This window comes from Haliaeetus albicilla, chromosome 26, assembly GCF_947461875.1.
Source record: "Haliaeetus albicilla chromosome 26, bHalAlb1.1, whole genome shotgun sequence".
Classification (NCBI taxonomy): Eukaryota; Metazoa; Chordata; class Aves; order Accipitriformes; family Accipitridae; genus Haliaeetus; species Haliaeetus albicilla.
Genome location: NC_091508.1, coordinates 6,524,861 through 6,548,061, shown reverse-complemented (window position 1 = coordinate 6,548,061; position 23,201 = coordinate 6,524,861). Strand labels below are relative to the sequence as shown.

Here is a 23,201-nt window from a genome sequence, read left to right as displayed (position 1 = left end):
TTGCTATTTCTGTAGGACCTACAATAATGCCTGGGCTGCAGCAGGCCTGGGGACTCCAGTCTGGCTCCCAGTCTGTCCAGTGCCCCCAGTACAGCTTCGCCCCAGTGGCCCCTCATCCCCATGGCCAAAGCACTGGGGGGTGGGTCTGGGGGAGGCACAGGGAGTGCTGGGGGCACTGGGGACTGGACTGGAAGGTCCCAGGGCAGGACCTGGGACAGTACTGGGAGCCCCTGGGTGATACTGGGGATGGTGTGGGGGTGGTACAGGGAGTTACTGGGCTCACTGGGAGACCTTGGGTCTGCAGGTGATGGGGCTGAAGGTGGACTGGGGGTGTGTGCCTTGCTAAGAGGGTACTGGGAGGACTGGGGGAACTGGGAGCTCTGCTGGGGGAGCAGGATGGTCCCATGGCGCCGGGGGGGGGGGCACTGGGGGTACTGGGGGTCCGGGGCAGTACCTGGGGGGTACTGGGAGCCCCCGGGCGATACTGGGGGTGGGTACCGGGGCCAATACCGGAGGTCCGGGGGTGGTACCGGGGAACTGGGGGCGGCCCCGGGGGCGCTGTGGGTGGTCTGAGGGCGATCCCGAGCATCCGGGGGCGATCCCGGGGGTCTGGGGGCGGCCCCGGGATTGATACCGGGGGCAGTACTGGGAGTTCGGGGGCGATCCCCGGGGTCCGGAGGCGGTACCGGGGGCGGTGCGAGGGCGGTACCGGGGGCCCCCGGGGGCGGTATCGTAGAAAACACCGGGGCAGCCCCTCGGTGCGGGGCCGGTGCCGGTAGCCCCGGGCGGTGCCGGGGGCGGTCCCGGGGCGGAGCCGATCCCGATCCCGATCCCGGTGGCGGTGGCGGTGCCGGGGCGCGGGGGCGGCCGGAGCGGGGCAGCGGCAGAGCCCGGGGCATGGCGGGCCTGGGCGCCCCGGAGCCGGGCAGCGGCCCCGGCCCCGGCCCCGTCCCGGCCACCCGGGTGGAGCTGACGGTGTCCTGCAGGTACCGGGGTAACGGGGGCGGGCGGCAGTCGGCGTTGCGGGGCACTGGGATGCACTGGGGGACACTGGGATGCCCTGGGGAGTGGGGGGCTGTCGGCGTTGCGGGGCACTGGGATGCACTGGGGGACACTGGGATGCCCTGGGGAGTGGGGGGCAGTCGGCGTTGCGGGGCACTGGGATGCACTGGGGGACGCTGGGATGCCCTGGGGAGTGGCAGGCAGTCAGTGTTGCAAGGTACTGGGGGGCACTGGGATGCACTGGGATGCACTGGGGAGTGGGGGGCAGTCAGAGTTGCAGGGGAGTGGGGGGGCAGTCAGTGTTGCAGGGTACTGGGGGCACTGGGATGTACTGGGTGGCACTGGGGAGTGGCAGGCAGTCAGTGTTGCAGGGCACTGGGTGGCACTGGGATGCACTGGGGAGCAGGGGGCAGTCGGCATTGTAGGGCACTGGGGTGCACTGGGGAGTGGGGGGCAGTCAGTGTTGCAGGGGAGTGGGGGGCAGTCAGTGTTGCAGGGTACTGGGGGCACTGGGATGTACTGGGGAGCAGGGGGCAGTCAGCGTTGTAGGGCACTGGGAGGCACTGGGATGTACTGGGGAGCAGGGTGCAGTCAGCACTGTAGGGCACTGGGTAGCACTGGGATGCACTGGGGAGTGGGGGGCAGTCAGCGTTGTAGGGCACTGGGGTGCACTGGGGAGTGGGGGGCAGTCAGTGTTGCAGGGTACTGGGAGAGCAGGGAGCACTGAGAGGCACTGGGGAACAGGAGGCTGATCTTGGATACTGGGAGGCACTGGGGGAGCGGAAGGCACTGAGGGGTGTAGGGTACTGGGAGGCACTATGAGAATGGGGGGAGCACAGGGGGTGTTGGGTACTGGGGGTGTGGGGGGCACTTGGTGGTGGGGGGCACCGGGAGGTACTGGGAGAACCAGGGGTGCTGTGGGTGTAGAGTACTGGGAGGCACTGGGGGATTGCGGGCCTTGGGGAGGGGGGTGTGGGCGGAGCAGAGGGCACTTAAGAGTGCGGGGTAGTGGGAGGCACTGGGGGAAGTGGGGGGCTCTGGGGTTGGGGGGTGCATGGAGGGGGGACCTCGGGGTTCAGGGTGGGGGTTATGGGAGTGCCATGGTCCTGCCCCCCCCCGTAATGTCATCGACCCCTAACGGGGGTGCCAGCCTGGGGGGCTCATGGGGGAACATGGGTGCTGAGGGCTGTCGCTGTGGGAGCTGGGGACCAAACCAGGGGGCTGGGGGGGTTGAAATGCCACCAACCCCCCCGGGGGCAGGGGGCTAAACCTCTTCCCCACCAGCCCCCTCCACACCCCCTCTCTGCAAGCTGGGGGCCCACTGGGTCAGGGTGCTGGGGTGTTCCTGGTCCCCGGACATGCTGGGTGTATGTCCCCCCGCCGTGCTGGGTGCCCCGTGCCCCCCCTGGCTGCAGCGGGTGCCCCCCCCGGCTGCGCTGCCTGCGGCCGCTCCGACCTATTTTCCTCCCACTCCACCGGGGACCGGAGAAAGTCCCGTCAGTCGGACACTGCTCAGCGCTGCGGCGGGGGGGGACGGGGTGGAGGGGTCCCCCCTGCGTGGCCCTGTGCCCCGACACACGGCTGTGCCCCCCCCGACACACGGCTGTGCCCCTCCCAACACGTGCCATGGAGCACACACGGCTGTGCCCCCCTCGATACACAGCCGTGCCCCCCAACATGTGCCATGGAGCACACCCGGCCATGCGTGCAGCCACGGCACAGCCTGGCATGCCCAGCCGCGCTCACACATTCACACTCACACATTCACACTCACACACTCATGCTCACAAATTCACGCTCCCGCTCAGCTCCCGCTCACGCTCAGCTCCCACTCACACTTAGCTCACACTCAGTTCACACTCACACACACTCAGCTCACACACACACACATGCTCACACACACTCTCACATGCTCAGCTCACACTCACACTCATGTTCACGCTCACACTCACAGTCACCCCCACCCCGGAGCCGTGCCCCAGCGTCCCGTCTCCCCACAGGCAGCTCCTGGACAAGGACACCTTCTCCAAGTCGGACCCGCGTGAGTAGGGCCGGGCGTGCCCGGGGGGGTGTCTGGGGGTGTCCGGGGGGTGTCCGGGCCCCCCCCGACCCGCTGCCGCCTGTGCCCGCAGTCTGCGTGCTCTACACCCAGCGCCCCGGCAGCCGGCAGTGGCGGGAGGTGAGTGCCCGGACTGGGCGGACAGACGGACAGCGGGCATGGCGGGGGGGTGGGTAGGTGGGCGGGGTGGCCAATCAGCATGTTGGGGTGTCAGCCGGTCAGCCAATCAGCATGTCGGGGTGCCGGCCAATCCTCACGTCGGGGTGATGGCCAGCTGGCCAACGAACAGCATGTTGAGGTGACGGCCAATCGGCACGTGGGCATGCCAACCGAGTGGCCAATCAGCGTGTTGGGGTGCTGGCCGGCCAGCCAATCGGCACGTTAGATGCTGGCCAATCAGCATGTTGGGGTGCCAGCCCGCTGGCCAATCAGCATGCCAGGGTGATGGCCAGGTGGCCAATCAGCATGTCAGATGTTGGCCAATCAGCATGTCAGATGTTGGCCAGCCAGCATGTCAGGGTGTTGGGGTGCTGGCTGATCAGTATGTTGGGGCGCCAGCCAGCTGACCGACTGGCGTGTTGGGGTGCTGGCCAATCAGCATGTTGGGGTGCCAGCCAGTTGGCCAATCACCAGTGAGTGATCAGCTTGCTGGGGTGCAGCAGCCAGCCAATCCGCATGTTGGGGTGCTGGCCAGCCAGCCAATCAGCATATCAGGGTGCTGGCCAATCAGCTTTCTGGGGTGCAGCCAGCCAGCCAATCAGCACGCTGGGGAGCTGGGGAGTGTGTTGGGGTGCCGGGCAGCCGGCCAATCAGCCGTCGGCGTGCAGGCAGCTGGCCGATCGGCGCTCTGCCGGCTGCAGCGGGCGCTGGCCTGCCCCAAGGAGGGGACACTCGGGGACACTCAGGGACACCCCTCGGGGTGCCCCAGCCCCCTCCGCTCCCTCCCGCCCCCCGCCCCGCCACCCGGCGCCCTGTAATTAACTGCTGCTTAATTGAGGGGCTTCGGGCCTTAATGAGCAGGCGGGGGCCAGGCAGGACGCGATGCCAGCCCCGCGCCGGATGACAAAGGGGCACCTGGTCCCGCCGTGCCTGGCCTGCGCTTCCCCTCCCGCCTCCCACGTCACCTCGTGTCCCACATGTCCCCCGGTGTGGCCCCAGTGTCCCCATCCCTCACTCCATCCCCCCCTCCGGTCTTCTTCCTCTGTCCCCCCATCCCATCCCTGTGCCCCCGTGTCCCCATGCCCATGTCCCCACGTCCCCATGGCCCTGTATCTCCACATCCCCATACCCATATCTCCATGTCCCTATGTCCCCATACCCATGTCCCCATGTCCCTATATCTCCATGTCTTCATGTCCCCATGTCCCCATGTCCCCATACCCATGTCCCCATGTCTCCCTGGTGTCCCCATGTCCCCCAGTTTGGCCGGACCGAGGTCATCGACAACTCCCTGAACCCTGACTTTCTGCGCAAGTTCGTCCTCGACTACTTCTTCGAGGAGAAGCAGAACCTCCGCTTCGACCTGTGAGTGTCCCTGCTGTCCCCCCACACTGTCCCCCTGGTGTCACCTCCCCAGGCCACCATGGCCCCCAGCGCCCCAGCACAGCTTCCCCCCCCTCCCCGCCACAGGGCTGGGTGCGGTGGCTCAGCCTGTGCCTGGGGGTGCCAGGCGGGTGCTGGCGTCTGTCCCTGTCCCAGGCATGTCCTTGTCACTATCCAGTCCCTGTCCTTGTCCCCCTCCCTGTTCTGTCCCCATTCCTGTACCCTCACCATCCTTGTCCCCATCCCTGTCCCCATCTCCATCCCACCCCAGTCCCCATACCTAACCCATCCCTATTTGTGTCCCATCCCTGCCCCACCCCGACCCCCATTTGCGTTCAGTCCCCATCCCTGTCCCCATCCCTATCCCCAAGGCGACCTTGTCCCCACTCCTCCCGCTGCCTTGGCCACGGGACCCCTGCTCTGTCCCCAGGTACGATGTGGACTCCAAAAGCCCCGACCTCTCCAAGCACGTAAGTGTGGGGCCGGCACCGCTCCCCCCACCCCGCTGGCCCCTGGCACCATGGGGCTGGGGACGGGGACAGGGACAGACCCCGGTGACACCGCGGCTCCGGCAGGATTTCCTTGGCCAGGCCTTCTGCACCCTGGGCGAGATCGTGGGCTCGGCCGGCAGCCGCCTGGAGAAGCCCCTGACGTGAGCCCTCGCCCCGTGCCTCGGTTTCCCCCGGGGGGGCCCTGTGCTGGGCTGGCTGCCCGGTGTCCCCATGTTGTGTCCCCCCCCCTGCTGCTGGCGGGGCGCCCGGGTCCTTATCTGGGTGTCCAGGATGGAGACCAGACCCTGGTGCCGACAGCCCTGGCTCCGGGCTGCCCCAGGCTCCCTGTGTCCCTTACCCAGCCCTTGCCTCAGTTTCCCCATGGGGGGGGGGGGTCTGGCTTTTTTTTGCGGGGGGGGGGGTCCTCCATCACCCCTCGGTGTATGTCCTGGCAGGATGGGGACAGTCACTACGCACGCCCGGGGCAGGAGACCCGCTCCAGCTGTCTCCAATGGGTGAGTTTGGGGGTGCGCAGCCCTGGGACACACACACACCCCCCCCCAGGTCACCATGTGTGTCTGTGTGTCCTGGCTCATTGCCCCTCCCGGCAGTGGAATCCCCGGCAAGAAGTGTGGCACCATCATCCTCATCGCTGAAGAGCTGGGCAACTGCCGGGTGAGCCGTGGCTCCCGGGAGGTGGGGAGGGGGACAGGTTGGGGACACTCCAGTGCCATGTGGGGGGGCTGAGACACGCCCCCATGGCTGCACCCCCTGGGCCTTCCTCACTCTGGGGTGAGGAAGATGAAGGTCAGGGCTGACCTGTCCCCACGGTGTGTCCCATGGGTCCTGGGTCCCTCAGCTCCACCCCCGCACTGAGCAGCACCCACCCAGGATCCTGCACCCCCGATGTCTCCGGGGGCTGCGGGCCCAGTGACACCCCTCCCCCCCACCAGGACGTGGCCACACTGCAGTTCTGTGCCAACAAGCTGGACAAGAAGGATTTCTTCGGCAAATCCGACCCCTTCATGGTCTTCTACCGCAGCAACGAGGACGGGACGTGAGCGACACCCCCCCCAAAACACAGTGACAACCCCCCATCACAGCAGGGGGGACACAGCCCCGGCCATGAGACACCTTGGGGACTTCCGATGACCCCATGGGGCTGGGCAGGCTTGGGGTGGGGCTGTCCCCAAAAATCACCTCTGGCATGATGGGTTGGGGGGAGGTTGCCATTAGGGGGTGACCCCCTTGACTCTCCTTGTCGTCCCCCCCCAGCTTCACCATCTGCCACAAGACGGAGGTGGTGAGGAACACGCTGAACCCGGTCTGGCAGGCGTTCGCCATCCCGGTGCGCGCCCTCTGCAACGGCGACTACGACCGGTGAGCGCCGGGTCCTCCGGGGCCGCTCTGCACCCTCTTCCCACAGTCTCTGTGGTACCTATGCTAATGCCCAAGCCCTCCAGCATCCCGCGCCCACGCTGCGCACCTCAGTTTACCCATCTGGGCAATGAGCTTCATCGCCATCATAGACCCATCCCTAGGGGGTGTCCCCTCCCCAAAACCAGTGTTGCCAGCTGCGTGCCCTGGCAAACAAAGCTCGGTGGTGGCTCGGCGTCGCGCCGCCGGCTTGGCCCTGTGTCGGATGTTGCTGTGGCAACGGCGGATAAAAATATCCCACCGAAAAAGCCTGAGGAGGAGGAGGAAGGAGGAAAAGGCCCATGGAGGCGTCAAAACAAACCCACGGGGAGTGGGCGCCGGGGGCGGCCCCGGGGACCCATCGCAGCCCCCGGGGTGAGGGTCTGGGTGTTTGGGGGTGCCGGCAGGTGGCTCTGACCCCCCCTTGCCTTGCAGAGCCATCAAGGTGGAGGTGTATGACTGGGACCGCGATGGAAGGTGAGCTGGGGGATGGCCCCGGGGACACTGCTCCCCCCACCCCAATCCCGCACCCCAGCTGACGGTGGCCCCCCCTCACCCCGCAGCCACGACTTCATCGGGGAGTTCACCACCAGCTACCGGGAGCTGGCACGGGGACAGAGCCAGTTCAACGTCTACGAGGTGAGGCTGGATAGTGAGGACGGGGACCCATGGGAGAGGGGCAGTCCAGCTGCACCCATGGGTGTTACAGTCCCTCTGCTGCACCCCTGGGTCTCATGGTCCCCGTGCTGCATCCCTGAGCGTTACGGTCCCCGGGGTCCCCATGCTGCACCCATGGGTGTCAAGTCCCTGTGCTGCATCCCCAGGCTTTGTGGTCCCCAGGGTCCCCATGCTGCACCCTGGGGTGTTACGGTTCCTGTCCCCAGGGTGCCTGGGCTGCACCCCTGGGTGCCACAGCCCCCTGCACTGCACCCCTGCGTGTTACGGTCCCCACGGTGCCCCCCGCACCCCGGGGTGCCGCGGCTGCTGGGGGGAGCAGCTCCCCTCTGCCCCCCCCAGGTGGTGAACCCCAGGAAGAAGATGAAGAAGAAGAAGTACCTGAACTCGGGGACGGTGAGGATGGGGGGGACACGGGCAGGGGACACAGGGGGGTGCAGCCACTGTCCCCTGCTCAGCCCCTTGTCCCTGGCAGGTGACACTTCTGTCCTTCGCGGTGGAGTCCGACCACACCTTCCTGGACTACATCAGGGGCGGGTGAGTGAGGTCAGGGCGGGACACAAGCCTCAGTTTCCCCATCTGAATCCTGGGGGACGGACTGATGCCGGTGAGGTTCCAGGCAGGGTGTCCCCAGCACCCACAGCTGCTCCCTTGGGTGCAGGGGGTTGAAACCTCAGCACAGGGAGATTTGGGGGTGCTCACCCAGGGACAGACGGTCTATGGGCCGAGGGCTCGCCTGAGGAGGGGACTGCCCCCCACCCCCCATACCCATGGGTCGCATCCTGCGTCACCCACCCCAGGTCCCTAAAGCCGCTTTCATCCCCCCTCCAGGACCCAAATCAACTTCACGGTGGCCATCGACTTCACGGCATCCAACGGTGAGCGCTGGGGCTGTCTCCCCCCTCCCCACCCCGGCATTAATTAACAAGGGAGGGCTCATTAAACCACTGATGGGGCGGGGGTGGATCTGGCCTGGCTGAGCCCACCACCCGCACAGGGAACCCCTCGCAGTCCACCTCGCTGCACTACCTGAGCCCCTACCAGCTCAACGCCTACGCCATGGCCCTCAAGGCAGTGGGCGAGATCATCCAGGACTACGACAGCGACAAGATGTTCCCCGCCCTTGGCTTCGGCGCCAAGATCCCGCCGGATGGACGCGTGTCCCACGAATTCCCACTGGTGAGGGTCTGTCCTAAAGTGGGAGTGTGTGTGTGATGAGGTTGGGGACATGGTGGCATCGTCCTTGTCACGGGGGTTCCTCGTCCTGCAGAATGGTGACGCGGCCAACCCAGCGTGCAGCGGCATCGAGGGCGTCCTGGAGGCGTATCACCGCAGCCTGCGCAGCGTCCAGCTCTACGGACCCACCAACTTTGCCCCTGTGGTCAACCATGTCGCCCGGTAAGGGGATCCCAGCACCCCTTATGGGGGGGGGAGTCTGTGCCCACCCCAGTGTCACTCACAGGGTGTCCCCCAGCTCGGCAGCAGCGGTGCTGGATGGGTCCCAGTACTTCGTGCTGCTTATCATCACCGATGGCGTCATCTCGGACATGGCGCAGACCAAGGAGGCCATCGTCAACGTGAGTCCGGGAGGTGGTGGGTGCCCCCAGATGGGGTGCAAAGACAAAACAGGGTTGGGGTGCTCCAAGCCATCCGGGGTGCAATAGCCAGCTGGGTGCATGGGGTGCTGTGAGCTGTGTGGGTGCAATAACAGGCTGGGGACCCCCAAGATGTCAGAGTGCTCTGACCAGCCGGGGCTTGGGGTGCCCCTGACAGGGTGCAGCGAGCTGTGTGGTTGCAACAGCCAGCTGGGTGCACAGGGTACCCCAAGCTATCGGGGTGCAATAATCTGCCAGGGACACAGGGTGCCCCAAACTGGGGTGCAACACCCAGCCAGATGCACGGGGTGCCCTGACTTGTTGGGGTGCCAGTGCAAGCTGGGGGTGCCAGGTGCCATTGGCGGCCAAGGACACGGCGTCCCTGCCAGGGGGTTGACGGGCAGCTCCTGCCTCCTCCGTGTGAGGGGCCTGGAAAGGAAAAAGCAATTTCGGCGCCAAGGCGGCTCTTTGAAGGTGCCAGCGGCACCTTTGACCTCACAAGCACCATGCCCAAGTCTGCCCACCCAGTTCCCCCCGGCACCTCGCTCAGCCCAGCATCCAGGCAGACTGGGAGCTTTCTTCTTCCCCCTCCTCCTCATCCCCTAACCTCCCTTGCAGTGGCTCAGCCCCATCTTGGCTCCCTGATACCCAGGGCAGCGGGAGAGTTGGGGCTACTGGAGCAGAGTGGGGGTGCTGGGGAGGCCCACATAGCTGGGGGGCCGAGGGGCCGGTGGTCCCCCCCCGACACTGGGCATCCCCGGGGGTCAGCTCCTGTCCAGGGCAGGAGGGAGAACAGCTCCAGTAATATTTCTTTGCTGCTTTATTTAATATCCCTGCACTGCGGCTCTGCCGGGAGCTCGGGGCGCTCAGTTCTGGCAGCTGCTGCACCTCGCACTGGCCCTGGTGCCTGCCTGGACCCTGGCACCGCCACCACCAGACTCAGGGACGTGACACCCTGCGGCTGTGCCGGGCTGCGGGCAGGGCTCCGGGTGCCCTTTGGGGTCAGTTTCGGAAGCTGGTGCTGCTCCGGGAGCACCATGCTGAGCCGAGGGGCTCCCTCAGCCGGCAGTGGTGCTGAGTTGGGGGGGGGCTTGTGGTGCCACCGGGCATGGGATGGTCATCACGACCCTGGGTGCAGGATGCCCATCATGGCCCCAAGGACAGGTGTCCATCATGGTCTTGAGGATGATCATCATGGCCCCGGGTGCAGGATGCCCATTGTGGCCCCAAACGCAGGATGCCCGTTGTGACCCCGAAGACAGGGTGCCCATCATGGCACTCAGCACGGGATGCCCACCATGACCCCGAGGGAAGGATGCCCGTCATGGTCCCAGGCACAGGATGCCCCTCACGACCCCGAGGATGGGATGCCCAACACAACCCCGGGCACAGGGTACCCGTCAGAGCCCCGAGTGCAGGAAGCCCATCATGGTCCTGGGCACTGGGTGCCCATCGTGGCCCAAAGCCCCCCCAGCCCCCCCGAGAGCAGGCATTGGCAGCGATGAAGCCCAAAACAAAGCAGAGAAAGCGCTGTGACGATCTGTGCGCCCACATCCAGCAGCAGCCGTGCTGGGGTGGGGGGGGGGGAGGCAGCGGGGAGGGGAGCGGGCAGCTCCCCCCCTCACCCTCTTCCCCCCCCCGGTAAAGGTGCTGCACCCCAGGGCCTGGTGGGTGCTGGGGAGGTTAATATCGGGGATGGGGAGGGGGCTGCATTCGGCAGCAGGACCATTAAATTTTGTGCCTTTCCCCCCCACCGCTGCAGGCTGCCAAGCTCCCCATGTCCATCATCATCGTGGGGGTCGGCCAGGCCGAGTTTGACGGTAAGGCTATGGATGTCCCCATCCCACCCCTGCTCAGCAGCCCCTGTGTCCCCGGGGCGGGGGGGGTCGGGGGGGGCCGCAACTGCCTTTGGCTGTTGGGAAAATATGAGTTGAATTTGTTGGGGCTCAGCGGGATTCACCGCTAGCCAGCATGTGTGTGGTTATGAGTGGAGGCGTTCGTTAGGGCTGAATGAGCCCCCCGAGGTGTGTTTGGGGGGGGGGAATGGGCAGCCCCCCCCCCGGCAGCCAGCTGCTCTGGCACTGGGCAGGCAGCAAAGCCAAATTAAATCTCCCCCAGTAATTGCCACTGATGAATCAGCCCCGTTCCCCTGCCTGCACATGACTGCCTGCAGCTGCCAGCGCTTGGGGGCTGCTGGGTTTGGGTTTGGGGGGTTAAAGAGCGCCCACCCTTGCTGACCCCCCCCTTTGCTCTCCCCCCCAGCCATGGTGGAGCTGGACGGTGACGACATTCGTATCTCCTCCCGCGGCAAGGTGGCCGAGCGTGACATTGTGCAGGTAATGTCACCCCCCCCCCCCACGTGGGGTTTGGGGACACCCCCCCCAGCCAGCCTGCCCTGGTGGGGCATCCCAGGCACCCCAAATCAGCCCTGTCACTCCTGGGGTCCACTGACTGGTCCCAGTATGGACGGATGATGAGATGGACTGAACATTTTGGGCGGCATCAGGACATGGGGGGGACACTGGGACACAAGGGTGTACTGAGATGTGGGGGGCACTGGGACATTTAGGGGGGCAGTGGGACATGGAGGGGGTGTGCTGGGATATGGGGGGGCGAGATGCATGGGGACGTGGAAAGTGAGGCTGCACTGGGAAAAAGGGGTGCACTGGGGCTTGGGATGTACCTGGATGTGGGGGTGCACTGGGACATGGGGGTAGACTGGGATTTGGGGACACACTGGGACATCAGGGATGGGGCGGGGGGACACCAGGACGTGGGGCTACAGTGGGGGGGGGGGCACAGGGCCATGGGGACACACCGTGCCATGCTGGCCACGGCAGACCAGGCCCTGGGGTCCCCTCAAACCCTCTTGTCCCCGTCCCCCCCAGTTCGTCCCCTTCCGTGACTACATGGATGGGGGGGGCAGCCCGGTGCTGAGCATGGCCCGCCTGGCCAAGGACGTCCTGGCCGAGATCCCCGACCAGTTCATCTCCTACATGAAGGCGCGGGGCATCAAACCCCAGCCTGCACCCCCCAGCCCCGACCCCCCCGGCTCCCCAGTGCCCCCCCAGCCCTGACCGCACCCAGCTGGCACCCCGCATCCCCCCACCCCAGCCTCGGGACTTGGATGTTTTTCCAAGCCCCCTCTTTCCTTTTCCAAGGGATAAAAGGCAGCAGGACCTCAGCCCTGGGGGGGGTTCCCCCCCAACCCCCATAAATCACCTTTTCTGGTGTTCCCGAGGGGGGGTTGGGGATGGAGGAGCCTTCGCTGGCGTTGGCTGAGCATCCTTGGCCATGGTGGACAGCCCCCCCCAGCCCAGCCAGCCAGGACCATCACGGCTCATCCCCACCCTGGCTTGGAGGGCCATATCCTGCCCCCCCAAAAAAGTGGCAGGGGTCCCCCCCCCCCCCTCCTTGAGCACAGAGCTGGGGTCGGCAGGAGCTCCCCCCCCTGCCCCAGGTGTGGGGTCCCCTCTATTGGCCCTGGTGACATTCAGAGCATCCCCAGCCCAGCCCCCCAGGGGTGACGCATGCCTCTCAGCCCTCCTCCCCCCCCCCCCCCGACCCAGAAAGACCCCCGTCCTCCCGCAGCAAGTACTGGCTGCTCCCAGAGGGGTCCCAGGTCCTTTTTTGTGTGCCCCCCCCCCCCCTTCACTTTTCTACTTGCATGGGCGGTCCCTCTCCGTGCTACCCCCCCTTCCCATGTTGCGTGTGCATCTGCTGTGGGTTTGTATTGAGTTGCCTTAAACTGGAATAAATTATAGTCTTTCTAATTACCGCCACCCCCAGGGTCCTCTCCAGCATCACCCCTGCAAGGGGTGACCCCCCCGCTCCGTGCTCCCCCCCCTCCCCAACACAGATCAGGGCACACAGGGTCCGTTTTGGCTTTATTTCTAATAACCCAAATATTGCAAATATACAGAAAAATACCAGTACAAAGTTATAACACATCCAGGTTTATTTACAGGACTCTGCACTGGCCTCGGTCCCCCCCCGCCACCAGCAAGGCTGGGGCAGGGGGCCGGGGTGGGGGGGGCGCAGGGCTATGGCTTTTAGTTAGGGGGGTTACGCTCCGTCCCCGTCCCCAGGCGAGTCCCAGGGAGACACTGAAGCACATGCAAGGGGTGCTGGGGCCGTGGCCCCCCCATCCTGCCGGCGCTTGGTGTGCTGTGCTGTGCCGTGCCGTGCCGGGGGGGGGGTGGGCAGCAGGCTTTGCACAGTCGCTGGGGCGAGAGCAGAAGCCATGTGTCATGACAGCACAGCCGTATCGCAATAGCCATGGTGGGTCGCAAGGGGCTGAGGGGCATGGGGGGGTGTCTGCACCCCCCCATCCTCTTGCACCCCCATCCCGCTGCACCCCATGACCTAGCTTGGGGGGGGGGGCAGGCACAGCCCCCACACCCTGGCTGGGGGGAGTCAGATAAAACCCCCACACCTCAGCTGAGGTGTGGGGGGGTCTGTCGTGGGGTGCAAACCCCCCCCCCCCCGAAAAGAAGGGGATTTCCAGTGTAAGGAGACTGTAACAGTGCTGGGACCAAAACCTGGCAGGGGGCAAGGGGGTGGGGGGCTGGCACAGCAAGGGGGCAAGCGAAGAACCGACCCACCATGCGGGGGGGGGGTGCTGCTTGTAGCCCCTCCCACCCTGCCTGCATCCTGCCTGCACCGCTGCCGGCTTGGGGGATGGCCTGGCTGAGCCCTCACCAGCCCCTTGGTAAAGAGCTTCAAGCTTTAATTCATTATTGCTGCGTTTCCCTCGGCCAAGGCCAGCCCGGGGGGGTGGGGGGGAGACTGGGGGGGCCAGCGCTGGGCCATTACCCCACAGCCATGGGCCCCCCCCCCAAGGTGGGGGGGCCAGGGGGGCCCTGGCAGCAGCCCAGCTCATATTGCTTTGGAGAAGAAACAGGCAGCGGGGCTGGGAGCTGCAGGCAAGCCTAGCTGCTGCCCCCCAAGCCCCCCCTCAGCAGCGGTAACACCTCGGGGCTCATCCCCAGCACCCCGGGAACGATGCTGCCGTCAGAGGGGGGGACAGGAGGCTGCTCCCCACGGGGGAGGGCAGTTCCTACTCAGTTGTCCTTAAAATAAAACAGCCCAGTAAAGGGAAAAATAAAAGACCATAAAAGCCCCCCACGCTGGAAGGAAATATTAAACTGGAGTTAAGTTAAACCCCTGCGTGTGTGTGCCCCCCAGCAGCAAAGCCGCCCCCGGCCACAGCAGGCAGTGGGTGCAGGGGGGCCCTGCCTGCACGGGGGGGGCCCTGCCTGCGCAGCGGTGTCCCCAGCATCGGCGCTGCTGTGCTGCTACTCCAGGAGGTCCTGAGGAGAGATGGGACCGTCACCCACAGCTGTCCCCAGCATGGCTCCCCGTCCTGCCTCCCAGCTGACCCATTGGAAGGGGGGGGTCCCCATGGGGGGATGCCAGGACCCCCACGCTCACCTCGTCGGAGTCATCGTGGTACCCGCCCTTGCTGGCTGGGGTGCCGGGGTCCAGTGCGTCCATCCCCTCCACGCCGTTGGCCTCTGCGTGCTGCCGGAGGACGGAGTAGCGATGGACCAGGAACCTGGCAGGAGTGGGGGGGGAAGACGGGACAAGTAACCGTGCTGCCTGTACCTCCACCAAGCCCCCCCACTGCAAGGACACGCTCATCCTGCAGAGAGTGGAGCTGGGTGAAAGCAGCACCGGGGCACGTGGGCGCTCCGCAGCCTCTCCAGTGCAAAGTCAGCCTGGGGGAGGGTGGTTTGCCGAGAGATCTGGGGAGGGACAGTGTCATCCCTGCCCTACAGTGAGGGGGGGACGGACATCCAGCCCTGGCTCAGCTCCTCACCTGCCCCCGCAGACATATTTCTTGACGAGGAGGACTCCAGCCATGGCGGTGATGAGCAGCACGGCCACAACGGCCAGGATGATGGGGGTAGAGCTGGTGGATGCTGCCTGCAGGGAGAGGAGGAAGCGTCCAGAACTGGGGGGTACCAACGTCCCCTCCCCAAACACAACCAGCACCCCGGTTTATCCTGGGGGATAAAAGCCACAAAGTCACTGCAGCACCCAGCCAGGATTCAGGCAGGCAAGAGGCCCTGGGCAGATTTAGGCAGGACAGTCCTGCCCATCATAAATTTATTGGCTCCACGGGTACAGGCAGGAGATGGCCCGATGCCCAGTGCTGTCACTGCGCCCGGCCAGTGTCACTGTCACCTACCAGCTGGCTGGGGTTGAGAAAGTTGCTGGTGCATTTCTTTTTCATGTCCGTCTCCTGCCGACTTGGGCTCTCCCCTCCCAAACACTTGTCCCCAGGGATTTTCCGATACCTGGAGATGGGGAGGGGACACCTGGTGACCCCACAGCTGCTTCCCAGGGACTGCCAGCCCCGAACCAAGGCGATGGGGCAGGATCTGTCCCCTCTGGGTGTGGGGTGAAGGATTCCTCAGGGATTTGGGGTTTCCACCCTGTTCCTCCCCAACCCTGGCTCCAGCATCGACACCGGCTGAGCTTTACCCGCTGGTCTTGAGCAGCTCCCGTCTGCCGTAGAGGCAGAATTCCAGGTCGTGTCCCTTCAGCTCCGGCTGCTCCACACAGATGGACTGGTTCTCTGGGCGGTAGTAGCCAAAATCGCTGCAAGAAAAAGATGAAAAGGAGATGAGACCCTGCTCGGGGACCCAGCGGGAGCCAGGCTAAAGGAGGGTAACATCTGGTCCAAAACGGGGACAAGAAGGTGGAAGACTTGAAGATGGAGGCTACCAGAGGAAATCCTCCAGTGTGCAGGGACAGACAGTCGGCTGCTTGGTCACCATGTAGTCCCGGCCGTTCTGGCACACCGAGGACTTGCGGAGACGTCGGTATTGCTCCTTGTAGCCCAGTATGCAGCCGTCACTGGGGATGCTGGGATTGCTGGAGTGCGCCAGCCAGATGGTGTAGTCCTTGTCCTCACCTGCAAGGGAGAGGGCTCAGCGGCACGGCCGAGGGGTCCCCGGGGGACGGCACCGCCGCGGTGTTCAGCAGAACGCTGCTCTGGGCGGGGAAGCAGCCCAGCACGAGCCACTGGCAGGGCGTGGAAATCACGACCGCTCTCCCCGTCACACCATCCCCACGGTGGGGACCAAAGGCCACACTCCTCTGGGGAAGACTGCTAACATCACCCGCACCAAGGGCTGGGGCCAAAAGCATCCCCCAGCCCAGCCCTAGCTGTCCCCGGCCCTGGTTGTCCCCAGCCCCCGGCTGTCCCCAGCAGCTCTCACAGGTCCTGCTGAGCAGCTCGCTGAAGTCGATGGTGTAGGAGACCCACTTGCGGGAGAGGAAGCTCCCCCGAAATCCCCAGATGCTGACGTTCATGGAGCGAGCCCCCGGCTCGGACGCCAGGCCAGTGAAGAAGATGGGGTCCTTGGAGAAAGCGTACCGATACCAGCACTGCCCTTCGTCCGTCGAGAACCTGGCACATGAGGGGTCAATCAGCACCCAGGTGGTCCGGGAGGCACCTCCTGCAGCACCCCCCAGTCCCCCCTTTGCTTGGGCGATCCCCAAAAAAACCAGCAAGCCCCCCTCTCCGCAGCAAGGGGAGCCTGTACGTACTCGATGATGTTGACGGGCTGGCTGGTGTGCTCAATGGCGACGATAAGACCGCCCGAGTCCAGGATGGCGTAATGGTGCGGCCCCTCCAGCATCCGCGCCCAGGTGTAGCCCCCGTCATCTGAGATGTAGACGTCGGGGCTCATCACCGAGATGGCCCCCCCAACGCTCCCTGGAAGAGGGGGATAGCACAAGTTGGGGACACACACACGAATACAGGCTCTCTGTCCCCGCCACCCACCCCAGCGAGGCTCGGTACCGTGGGCGATGACGATGCCAACAGCATTGGGCTCGGAGAGGGGAGCCATGGGGACGTTCAGCTTCTGGGAGATGCTGTAGGAGGCGTGGATGTGGAGGCTGCACTGCAAGTGCAAGAGGAGAGCCCGTCCAGGAGCCCATGGGGACAGGGCACGGAGGGGGCGGATTCACCCATTAACTCCTGGTGGATGCTGGGGAGCGACCTGTAGAACCACCCCCCAGCCTGCTCAGGGCTTGCCATGCAGCCCCATGGTGCGACCCACAGCCCACACACGGCTGGCCCCACGCCCTCAGCATCGCTGGTGGGAGCTGCAGGATGGATTCGCTCGCTCCCGAGCATCCCCTTGGCAGAGCCAAGATGGAGGATACCCAGGGGAACGGCACCAGGGCCGCCCCCCCCAGGGGGGGACAGACCCACCTCTTCCTTGCTCCTGGCCGTGGAGTCACAGGTGGTGTTTTTGGGCTTCCGCAGCGGCACCCACTCCCCACCGCGGTCAAAAGTGATCACGGACTGGATGGAGTTGTCTGGTGGGAGGAGGAGGAAGAGCTGATGGGGTCAGGATGATGCCCAGCACGTCCTCGCCCCCCCTGCACGGGGTCACGTTCTCCCTCCAGCAACCCCAGGTCCCAGATCCCGTCCCTTGGGAGGCAGAACCCCAGTTTCAGGGCCGCTGGGGGGGACAGGGACAGAGACGTGGCCGCCCACCTTCAGAGAGGACGCTGGTGATGTAGATGCCCCGCAGCGAGGTGACGTTGGTGAAGTCGGTCTCCCCACCAGTGGTAGTGTAGAGGTGCCGTTCCAAGGACTTGGAGTAGACGATGCCGCGGTCGTCAGAGGTGTAGATGGTGCCAAAACCCGTGTCTGCAAGAGAGACATGGGGACAGCAGTGAGGGGGGGGGGCCGGGGGGCTGCTCCCACGGGGCCATCACAGACTGGCATCAGCACCAGCGAACTCCTGGGGCGTCTCAGGATGAGGAGAAACCCGAGTGCCGCAAAGCGGACCCAGCACGGTCACAGTCCCTTCACGTTGCAAACCGGAGCAAGCAGCCTGCTAATTAGTGATGCCTTAACAAGAAAGTCCTTCCTCCAGGGCACAGGAGAGCTACTGCTGCATGGAGAGCCCTGTGCTCAGGTGAGGAGCTGGCTTGCTTGCTGCAGAGAGGTTTCCAGTTGTTTCCCCAGCCCTGGGACATGTCCCTGTCCCCAACAAACATGGCCCTGTCCCACTCACCGCCTGGCTCGTCCACATGCATGAACACCAGGTCATCATTAGCGGCCAGGATGGAGTAAAATTGCTCATGCCCAACAGAGGGGAGCTGGGCCATGTTCCAGGTCTCGCCTTGGTCGAGGGAGACATGAATGCGCCTTGTGGTACCCTGAGGAATCAAAACATCATCATCCTTCGTCCTCACAGGGGGAGGAAGGGGATGCTGGGGAAAGCTGCAGGCAGGGATGAGCCACCGCTGCCTGCTCTCCGTCAGTGCCAGGAAGGGGGACAAGGACCTTCTCTGTCATAACGGAGGCGAAAAGGAAGCGTCCTCCCAGCCCGAAGGAATAAATCTTGGTGCCGATGACCTTGAAGGCTTTGCCGAAGTCGGAGGTTTTCTTTAGCTCCAGTAACCCCAGATCAGCTTCTTAAGAAGAAGGGACAGTGGATTAACGAGCCTGGAGCTTCCTCCAGCTTCGTCAGCTGCCGCTGGAGCTGTGTCCCCCCCCAGTGTCCCAATATGTCCCCCTCTAGTGTCCCAGCTTTGGATATTCCCAGCTTTTCTGCTGGGACCACCACACTCTCTGTGGGGCGCTCTGCTGGGGTGGGGAGGCTTTGCCCCTGCAGAGCCCCCCCACCCCGGCGGAGACCCCCCCAAGTAATGGGGACCCCAGAGACGTGACTCAAGATCAAGAAGTACTTACTGCAGGAGTTGTTCAGGTAGGTGGTGAAGAAGATGGTGTCATTCGCACCCCTGGGGAAGAAAAGGACAGAGTGGGGCGGGGGGGGATACCCGAAAGCAGGTAGGACACAGTGGCCCAGGATGTCAGCACCTGCAAATTCATCCCATCGCTCTGAGGGGTTTGGGTGGGTGGGTAGGGATCCCCCTGCCTGCTCAGGCTGTGATTGCCCCCCCCAAAATCATCCTCCCCACCCTGCAAAAGTGGGCAGCCACTCACCACTTGGCCAGGCAGACGGCTTTGTGGATCTCCTCCCATGTCTCCCCGAAATCCCTGGAGACCCAGAGGCCGTTCTGCAAGAGCCGAGAGGTTGGTTATGGCCGACCACCACCCCCCAGCAACTCTGGGACTGCAAATCCCCATCCCCAACCATGTGTCCACCCCCCCCGCCCTCTATCCTGGGACCACACGCTTCCTCCAGGCACGGGGATGGAGCCCAGGACACATGGCCACGATCCGGCCGACCCTTGGGGAAACACCACCAAGAGCTTTAGCCATCCCCAGCCAGGGTCTCATTCTGGCTCCCTGGCCCTCACCTCGGTGCTGAGGGCCAGCAGGCAGTTGGAGTTTTGGGGGTGGTAGGTGATCTGCACCAGGGGGTGGAAAGGCAAATCTGTCTGGACAAAATTCTTGGCGAAATCGGATGAGCGGAAGATCCTGCCGCCGCGGCTGCCACCAGACACGTCGCCTGTCAGGATGACCTGGGTGCGGGGAAGGAGGGGGCTCAGCCGTGCTCGGAGCTCCAAAACAAGAAAACACTGCAACCTGGCGAGCCCGAAGTGGGGGGCTGCTGGGCGCAGACAGGTGGTCCTGGCTCACTGGCATCCTGGCACGCCGCCCCCTCCTACCTTTCCCGAGTTTTCCGGGCCAATAGCCATGCCGAACTCAGTCCGGATGAAGGTGTTGTTGATGAGGCTGGTGATGTCCTTGAAGGTCTTCCCATAATCCTCGCTGGAAGGGAGGAATCGGCAGGGCAGTGAGCCAGCGTGGGGACGCGGGGGCTGCTCCCAGCCCACCCCCAACCCACCGTGCGTGCCAGTCCCCGGTGTGCCACCTGCGGGGTTCTGAGGGTGGGGGGGCTCACCTGCGGTAGAGCTTGGACTGCCCGAAGCTCATGATCACCAGTGGCACCTGGAACGTCGTCAGGACGAGGATGACCTGGGCAGGGAGAGGCAGACAGGCAGGGTCACACCTGGAGTTCCAAGGCCCCCCCCTGCCCCAAGACATGGGCTCCCCCCAGGGAGAAGGGCCGTCCCCTCCCCAGAGACCCCCCTATCCCTACTTCAGGTCCCACCAGCCCCACAGCCCCTCGGACACAGGAGGGGGCCACTGTTGTCCCCCATGCAGAGGGAACCACAGCCACTTTGGGGGGGCCCCCCCCCCAACACCCCCACAGTGCTTACCCCCGTGCTGTCGCCCACCCAGGAGAGTGACACAGAGCCACTGAGGTCGTCGAAGACACACTGCAAGGGAAGAGATGGCAAAAGCACACTTACGCCTGGGGTAGGGGGGACGAGCACCAGACCCCCCCCTCCCCAGCAAGGCAGGGCTGCAGCACACCCCATGGCCACCCCCTCCCGGGGGACACCAGGGTCCCAGCGCCTTCCCCTGCCACCCACCCAGGCAGGTGACACCAACATGGGTGCGGGAGGGTCCCCTCTGCTCCACTCAGCCCCCACTGTGCCTCCCTCCACTGCCGCACTGGGACCCCCCCCCAAGATGCTAGAAAAGGCTCCCATAGCCCACGTTCAGCCGTCATGGAGCAGGCAGGGTGCCGGGCAGCTGCCTGCAAGCCAGAGACCCCTTCGGTGGCACTGGGGGACACTGGTTTGGACTGAAGCGGCCGGACGGGAGCTGGCAGTGGGGTGGGAGCAGTTGGGGACACTCGCGGGGGGCCTGGGGACGGCGCTGGTGGGGGTGAAGGGAAGGGAAAAAGGGGAAAGAAATGCAAATTGGTGTGGGACCAGTCAAGGGACTGGTCAAACTGGGCTGGCAAAGCCACCACCACCCAGCAGCAACCAGCAACCAGCTGGGCCGGCGGAGCGGGCGCAGCCGGCGGCTGAGAGCCAGCAGATTCCGGCACAGATCCGGCCCCCCCGCCCCGGGAACGGTGCCAGCCCCGGGGTTAATGTTCAACCCGCAGCCGTCCCGGTGGGGGGGATGAGGTCAGGATCCCCCTGTGCTGTCTGTCTGTCCGTCTGCCCTGTCCGTCTGTCTGTGGGGGCTCAGGGCAGCAGGGGTGGGTGGGGTAGGGGGTGTCTGCTCCCTGCTGGGGGGTTAAGGGGGGCAAGGGGTGCTCTGCCACCCACCCACTGTCAGGCCGGTGTCTGTCTGTCTGTCTGTCCCTGCTCATGGAGCCCATCCCACTGCAGCAGGTGCCTCTCTGCTGGCACATGCAGGGCAGTGTCTCTCTGCCTGTGTCTTAGGGGAACGTCTGTCAGTCTGCCCTGTCCTGCTCCAGCTGGCACAGGGAGAGTAGGGTCTGCCTCCGTCCCAGGGGATGTAGAGGCAGGGAATGTCTGTCTGTCCATCTGTTCCAGGGCATGTAGTGGGGATGTCTGTCTGTCTGTGTATCCCAGTGGATGTAGGGGAAAACATCTGTCTGTCCATCCTAGGCAATGAAGGGGGGGATGTTTGTCTGTCCATCTGTTTGTCCATCCCATGGAATGCAGAGGGAAATGTATGTCTGTCTGTCCGTCCCAGGGGATATATGGGAGGCTGTCTGTCTGTCCATCTGTCCATCCCAGGGTATGCAGGTGGGATGTCTGTCTGTCCGCCTGTCCATCCCAGGGCACTTAGGGAGGATGTCTGTCTGTCTGTCTGTCCATCCCAGGGGATGTAGGGGGGATGTCTGTCTGTCCGCCTGTCCATCCCAGGGCACTTAGGGAGGATGTCTGTCTGTCTGACTGTCCATCTGTCCGTCCCGCCCCCTCAAGAAATGACCTGCCCGCACCAGGCACTCTCAGGGCACAGGGTGCGGAGGTGTGTGTCTGTCTGTCTGTCCGTCCATCCAGCCCACAGGGCGCCGGCTGGGGCGGGGCGGGGGGGGTCTGTCCGCCTGTCCGGGCCGGGAGCAGTGAGGAGGGGGGCGGAGGGTCCCCGGTCCCCCCGGTAGCTCCTGGGGGTTCCTCGCTCCCTCGCCCCGCTGGCGCTCGGGGCTGTCGCCCTGTCCGTCCGTCCGTCCGTCCGTCTCCCCGGGCCCGCGGCCCCGCGGCCCCGCCCGCCGGCTCACCTGATGCGTGTTGTTGCCGAGGGCGGCCGGGACGCCGCGCAGGCCGCCGCAGGCCTCGCCGCCCGCCGCCGCCGTCAACCCGCCGCCGCCACCGCCGCCGCCGCGGGGGGCCCGGGCCCGGGCCCGGTCCCGGTGCCGCAGCCCCAGCGCCGCCCCCGCCGCCCCCAGCGCCAGCGCCACCGCCAGCGCCAGCCGCGCCGCCCCGCGCGGCCCCATGGCGACTCCGGCCGCCGCCGCCGCCGCCCCGCGCCCGGGCCCACCGCCCGCCCGCCTGCCCCGCCCCCGGGCAGCGCCCCCCGTTGTGATTGGCTGCGGGAGACGTCGCTCTCGGCGGAGGCACGCCTCCCCGCCCGCCCGCCCCGCCCCGCGCCTTCTGGTTAGCCCGTTCCTTTGTCAATCGCCGCCCTCCTCCTCCCGTGACTGGCCGGCGGCGCTTGCACGATGGGTTTGCGAGCCCGCCCTCTCTCTTTTGACCCCGGGCTCTAATCTACCTAGCGACAACCCTCTGATTGGCGGCGCGGCGAGGCGAAGCGCCGCAACGATTTTCTGATTGGCCGAAGCGACAGGTAGCCGGGGGCGCGCCAGGCCCACCCCGGCCCATTCACAAGGTGCAGCCGCTCACGTGTGCGGGGACCCCCGGCGAGGCACGAAGCCCCCGAGAAAGGGGGTCCGGGGGGCGGGAAGCGCAAGGCCTGTGGGGGTGGGGGGGGCTGAGGCTGGTTTTGGGCTCAGCACCCGGTTTTGCGGGTGCCCAGGGGACAGCAGCATGTCCCCGCCCCCCCCGGGGCTGGCTCCCCCGGTTTCCCTTGGGTAGAGCCGAGCGTTTATGTGCCCCGTGCCAGTTACACCCTTGCACGATTGCCACATTGCACAAGCGGGGTGGAGCGCAGCCCTGCCCTCCCCGGGGAGTGTTGGTGCAATACATGAAGCAAGAAACACCCCTGGCAGCACCCCCAGGGCCACAAAAGGGTGGGTGGGTGTCCCTCGGCTCAGGGCAGGAGGATGGCAGGGATGGGGACCGGGAGCTCTGTGGCCCGGCACATGGTGCCTCCAGCTTCGCTGGGGGGGGGTTTAAACCTCCCACCACACCCAAGCGAGGCTTGTACTCGCCCTTCAGACCCTCCTGCCTTCTCCTTCACAAAAAGGGAACTTTCATTTTAGTTTACTCTTGTGCCACCCTTCCGCCTCTTTCCCCCTTCCTCTGCCCCCCTGAAAAAAAGACAATCTGGAAGTTTGATGTGTGAAAGGCACAAGGAAACACAGCTCTGCGACAGGCTGCCCCAGGGGCATCACTCAGCTAACCCCAGAAAGCGAGCAAAGGGGCAGATATCAAACACCCAGGTGGGAGGCGAGTGCACAGGGCTCTATTACCCCCACCCCCCCCCTTACATTTAGCCTGTTGTCTGTCTGGAAAGAGCTCAGGCTT

General features: G+C 65.3%; 2 protein-coding genes across 4 annotated transcripts; one reads left to right on the top strand and one right to left on the bottom strand.

The window, feature by feature from the left end:
• Positions 1-661: 661 nt before the first annotated feature.
• CPNE5 (copine 5) lies at positions 662-12,553 on the top strand. Of its 2 annotated transcripts, none has more exons than XM_069771966.1 (21): positions 662-986; positions 3,003-3,043; positions 3,135-3,181; positions 4,482-4,585; positions 5,034-5,073; positions 5,179-5,255; positions 5,550-5,609; positions 5,706-5,769; positions 6,048-6,151; positions 6,370-6,474; positions 6,946-6,987; positions 7,074-7,149; positions 7,528-7,581; positions 7,661-7,722; positions 8,017-8,063; positions 8,183-8,370; positions 8,456-8,583; positions 8,660-8,762; positions 10,543-10,600; positions 11,043-11,116; positions 11,669-12,553. In XM_069771966.1, exons 1-21 carry the CDS (start codon positions 898-900, stop codon positions 11,855-11,857), a joined length of 1,752 nt encoding a protein of 583 aa, XP_069628067.1. In that variant the 5' UTR covers positions 662-897; the 3' UTR covers positions 11,858-12,553. The 2 variants fall into 2 exon arrangements, with proteins under 2 accessions (XP_069628067.1, XP_069628068.1); XM_069771967.1 differs by having other exon boundaries at positions 683-986; positions 8,183-8,364.
• Positions 12,554-12,655: 102 nt separating this feature from the next.
• Positions 12,656-21,998, bottom strand: SORT1 (sortilin 1). Of its 2 annotated transcripts, none has more exons than XM_069771961.1 (20): positions 21,776-21,998; positions 19,947-20,006; positions 19,628-19,701; positions 19,392-19,494; positions 19,080-19,244; positions 18,763-18,836; positions 18,508-18,557; positions 18,100-18,227; positions 17,828-17,972; positions 17,302-17,457; positions 17,014-17,120; positions 16,597-16,699; positions 16,341-16,509; positions 16,010-16,200; positions 15,513-15,702; positions 15,270-15,386; positions 14,974-15,082; positions 14,602-14,708; positions 14,214-14,337; positions 12,656-14,092 (listed from the first exon to the last, which is right to left on the bottom strand). In XM_069771961.1, the coding sequence occupies exons 1-20, from the start codon at positions 21,989-21,991 to the stop codon at positions 14,078-14,080; spliced, it is 2,403 nt and encodes an 800-aa protein (XP_069628062.1). In that variant the 5' UTR covers positions 21,992-21,998; the 3' UTR covers positions 12,656-14,077. The 2 variants fall into 2 exon arrangements, with proteins under 2 accessions (XP_069628062.1, XP_069628061.1); XM_069771960.1 differs by having other exon boundaries at positions 18,100-18,230; positions 21,776-21,997.
• Positions 21,999-23,201: the final 1,203 nt, after the last annotated feature.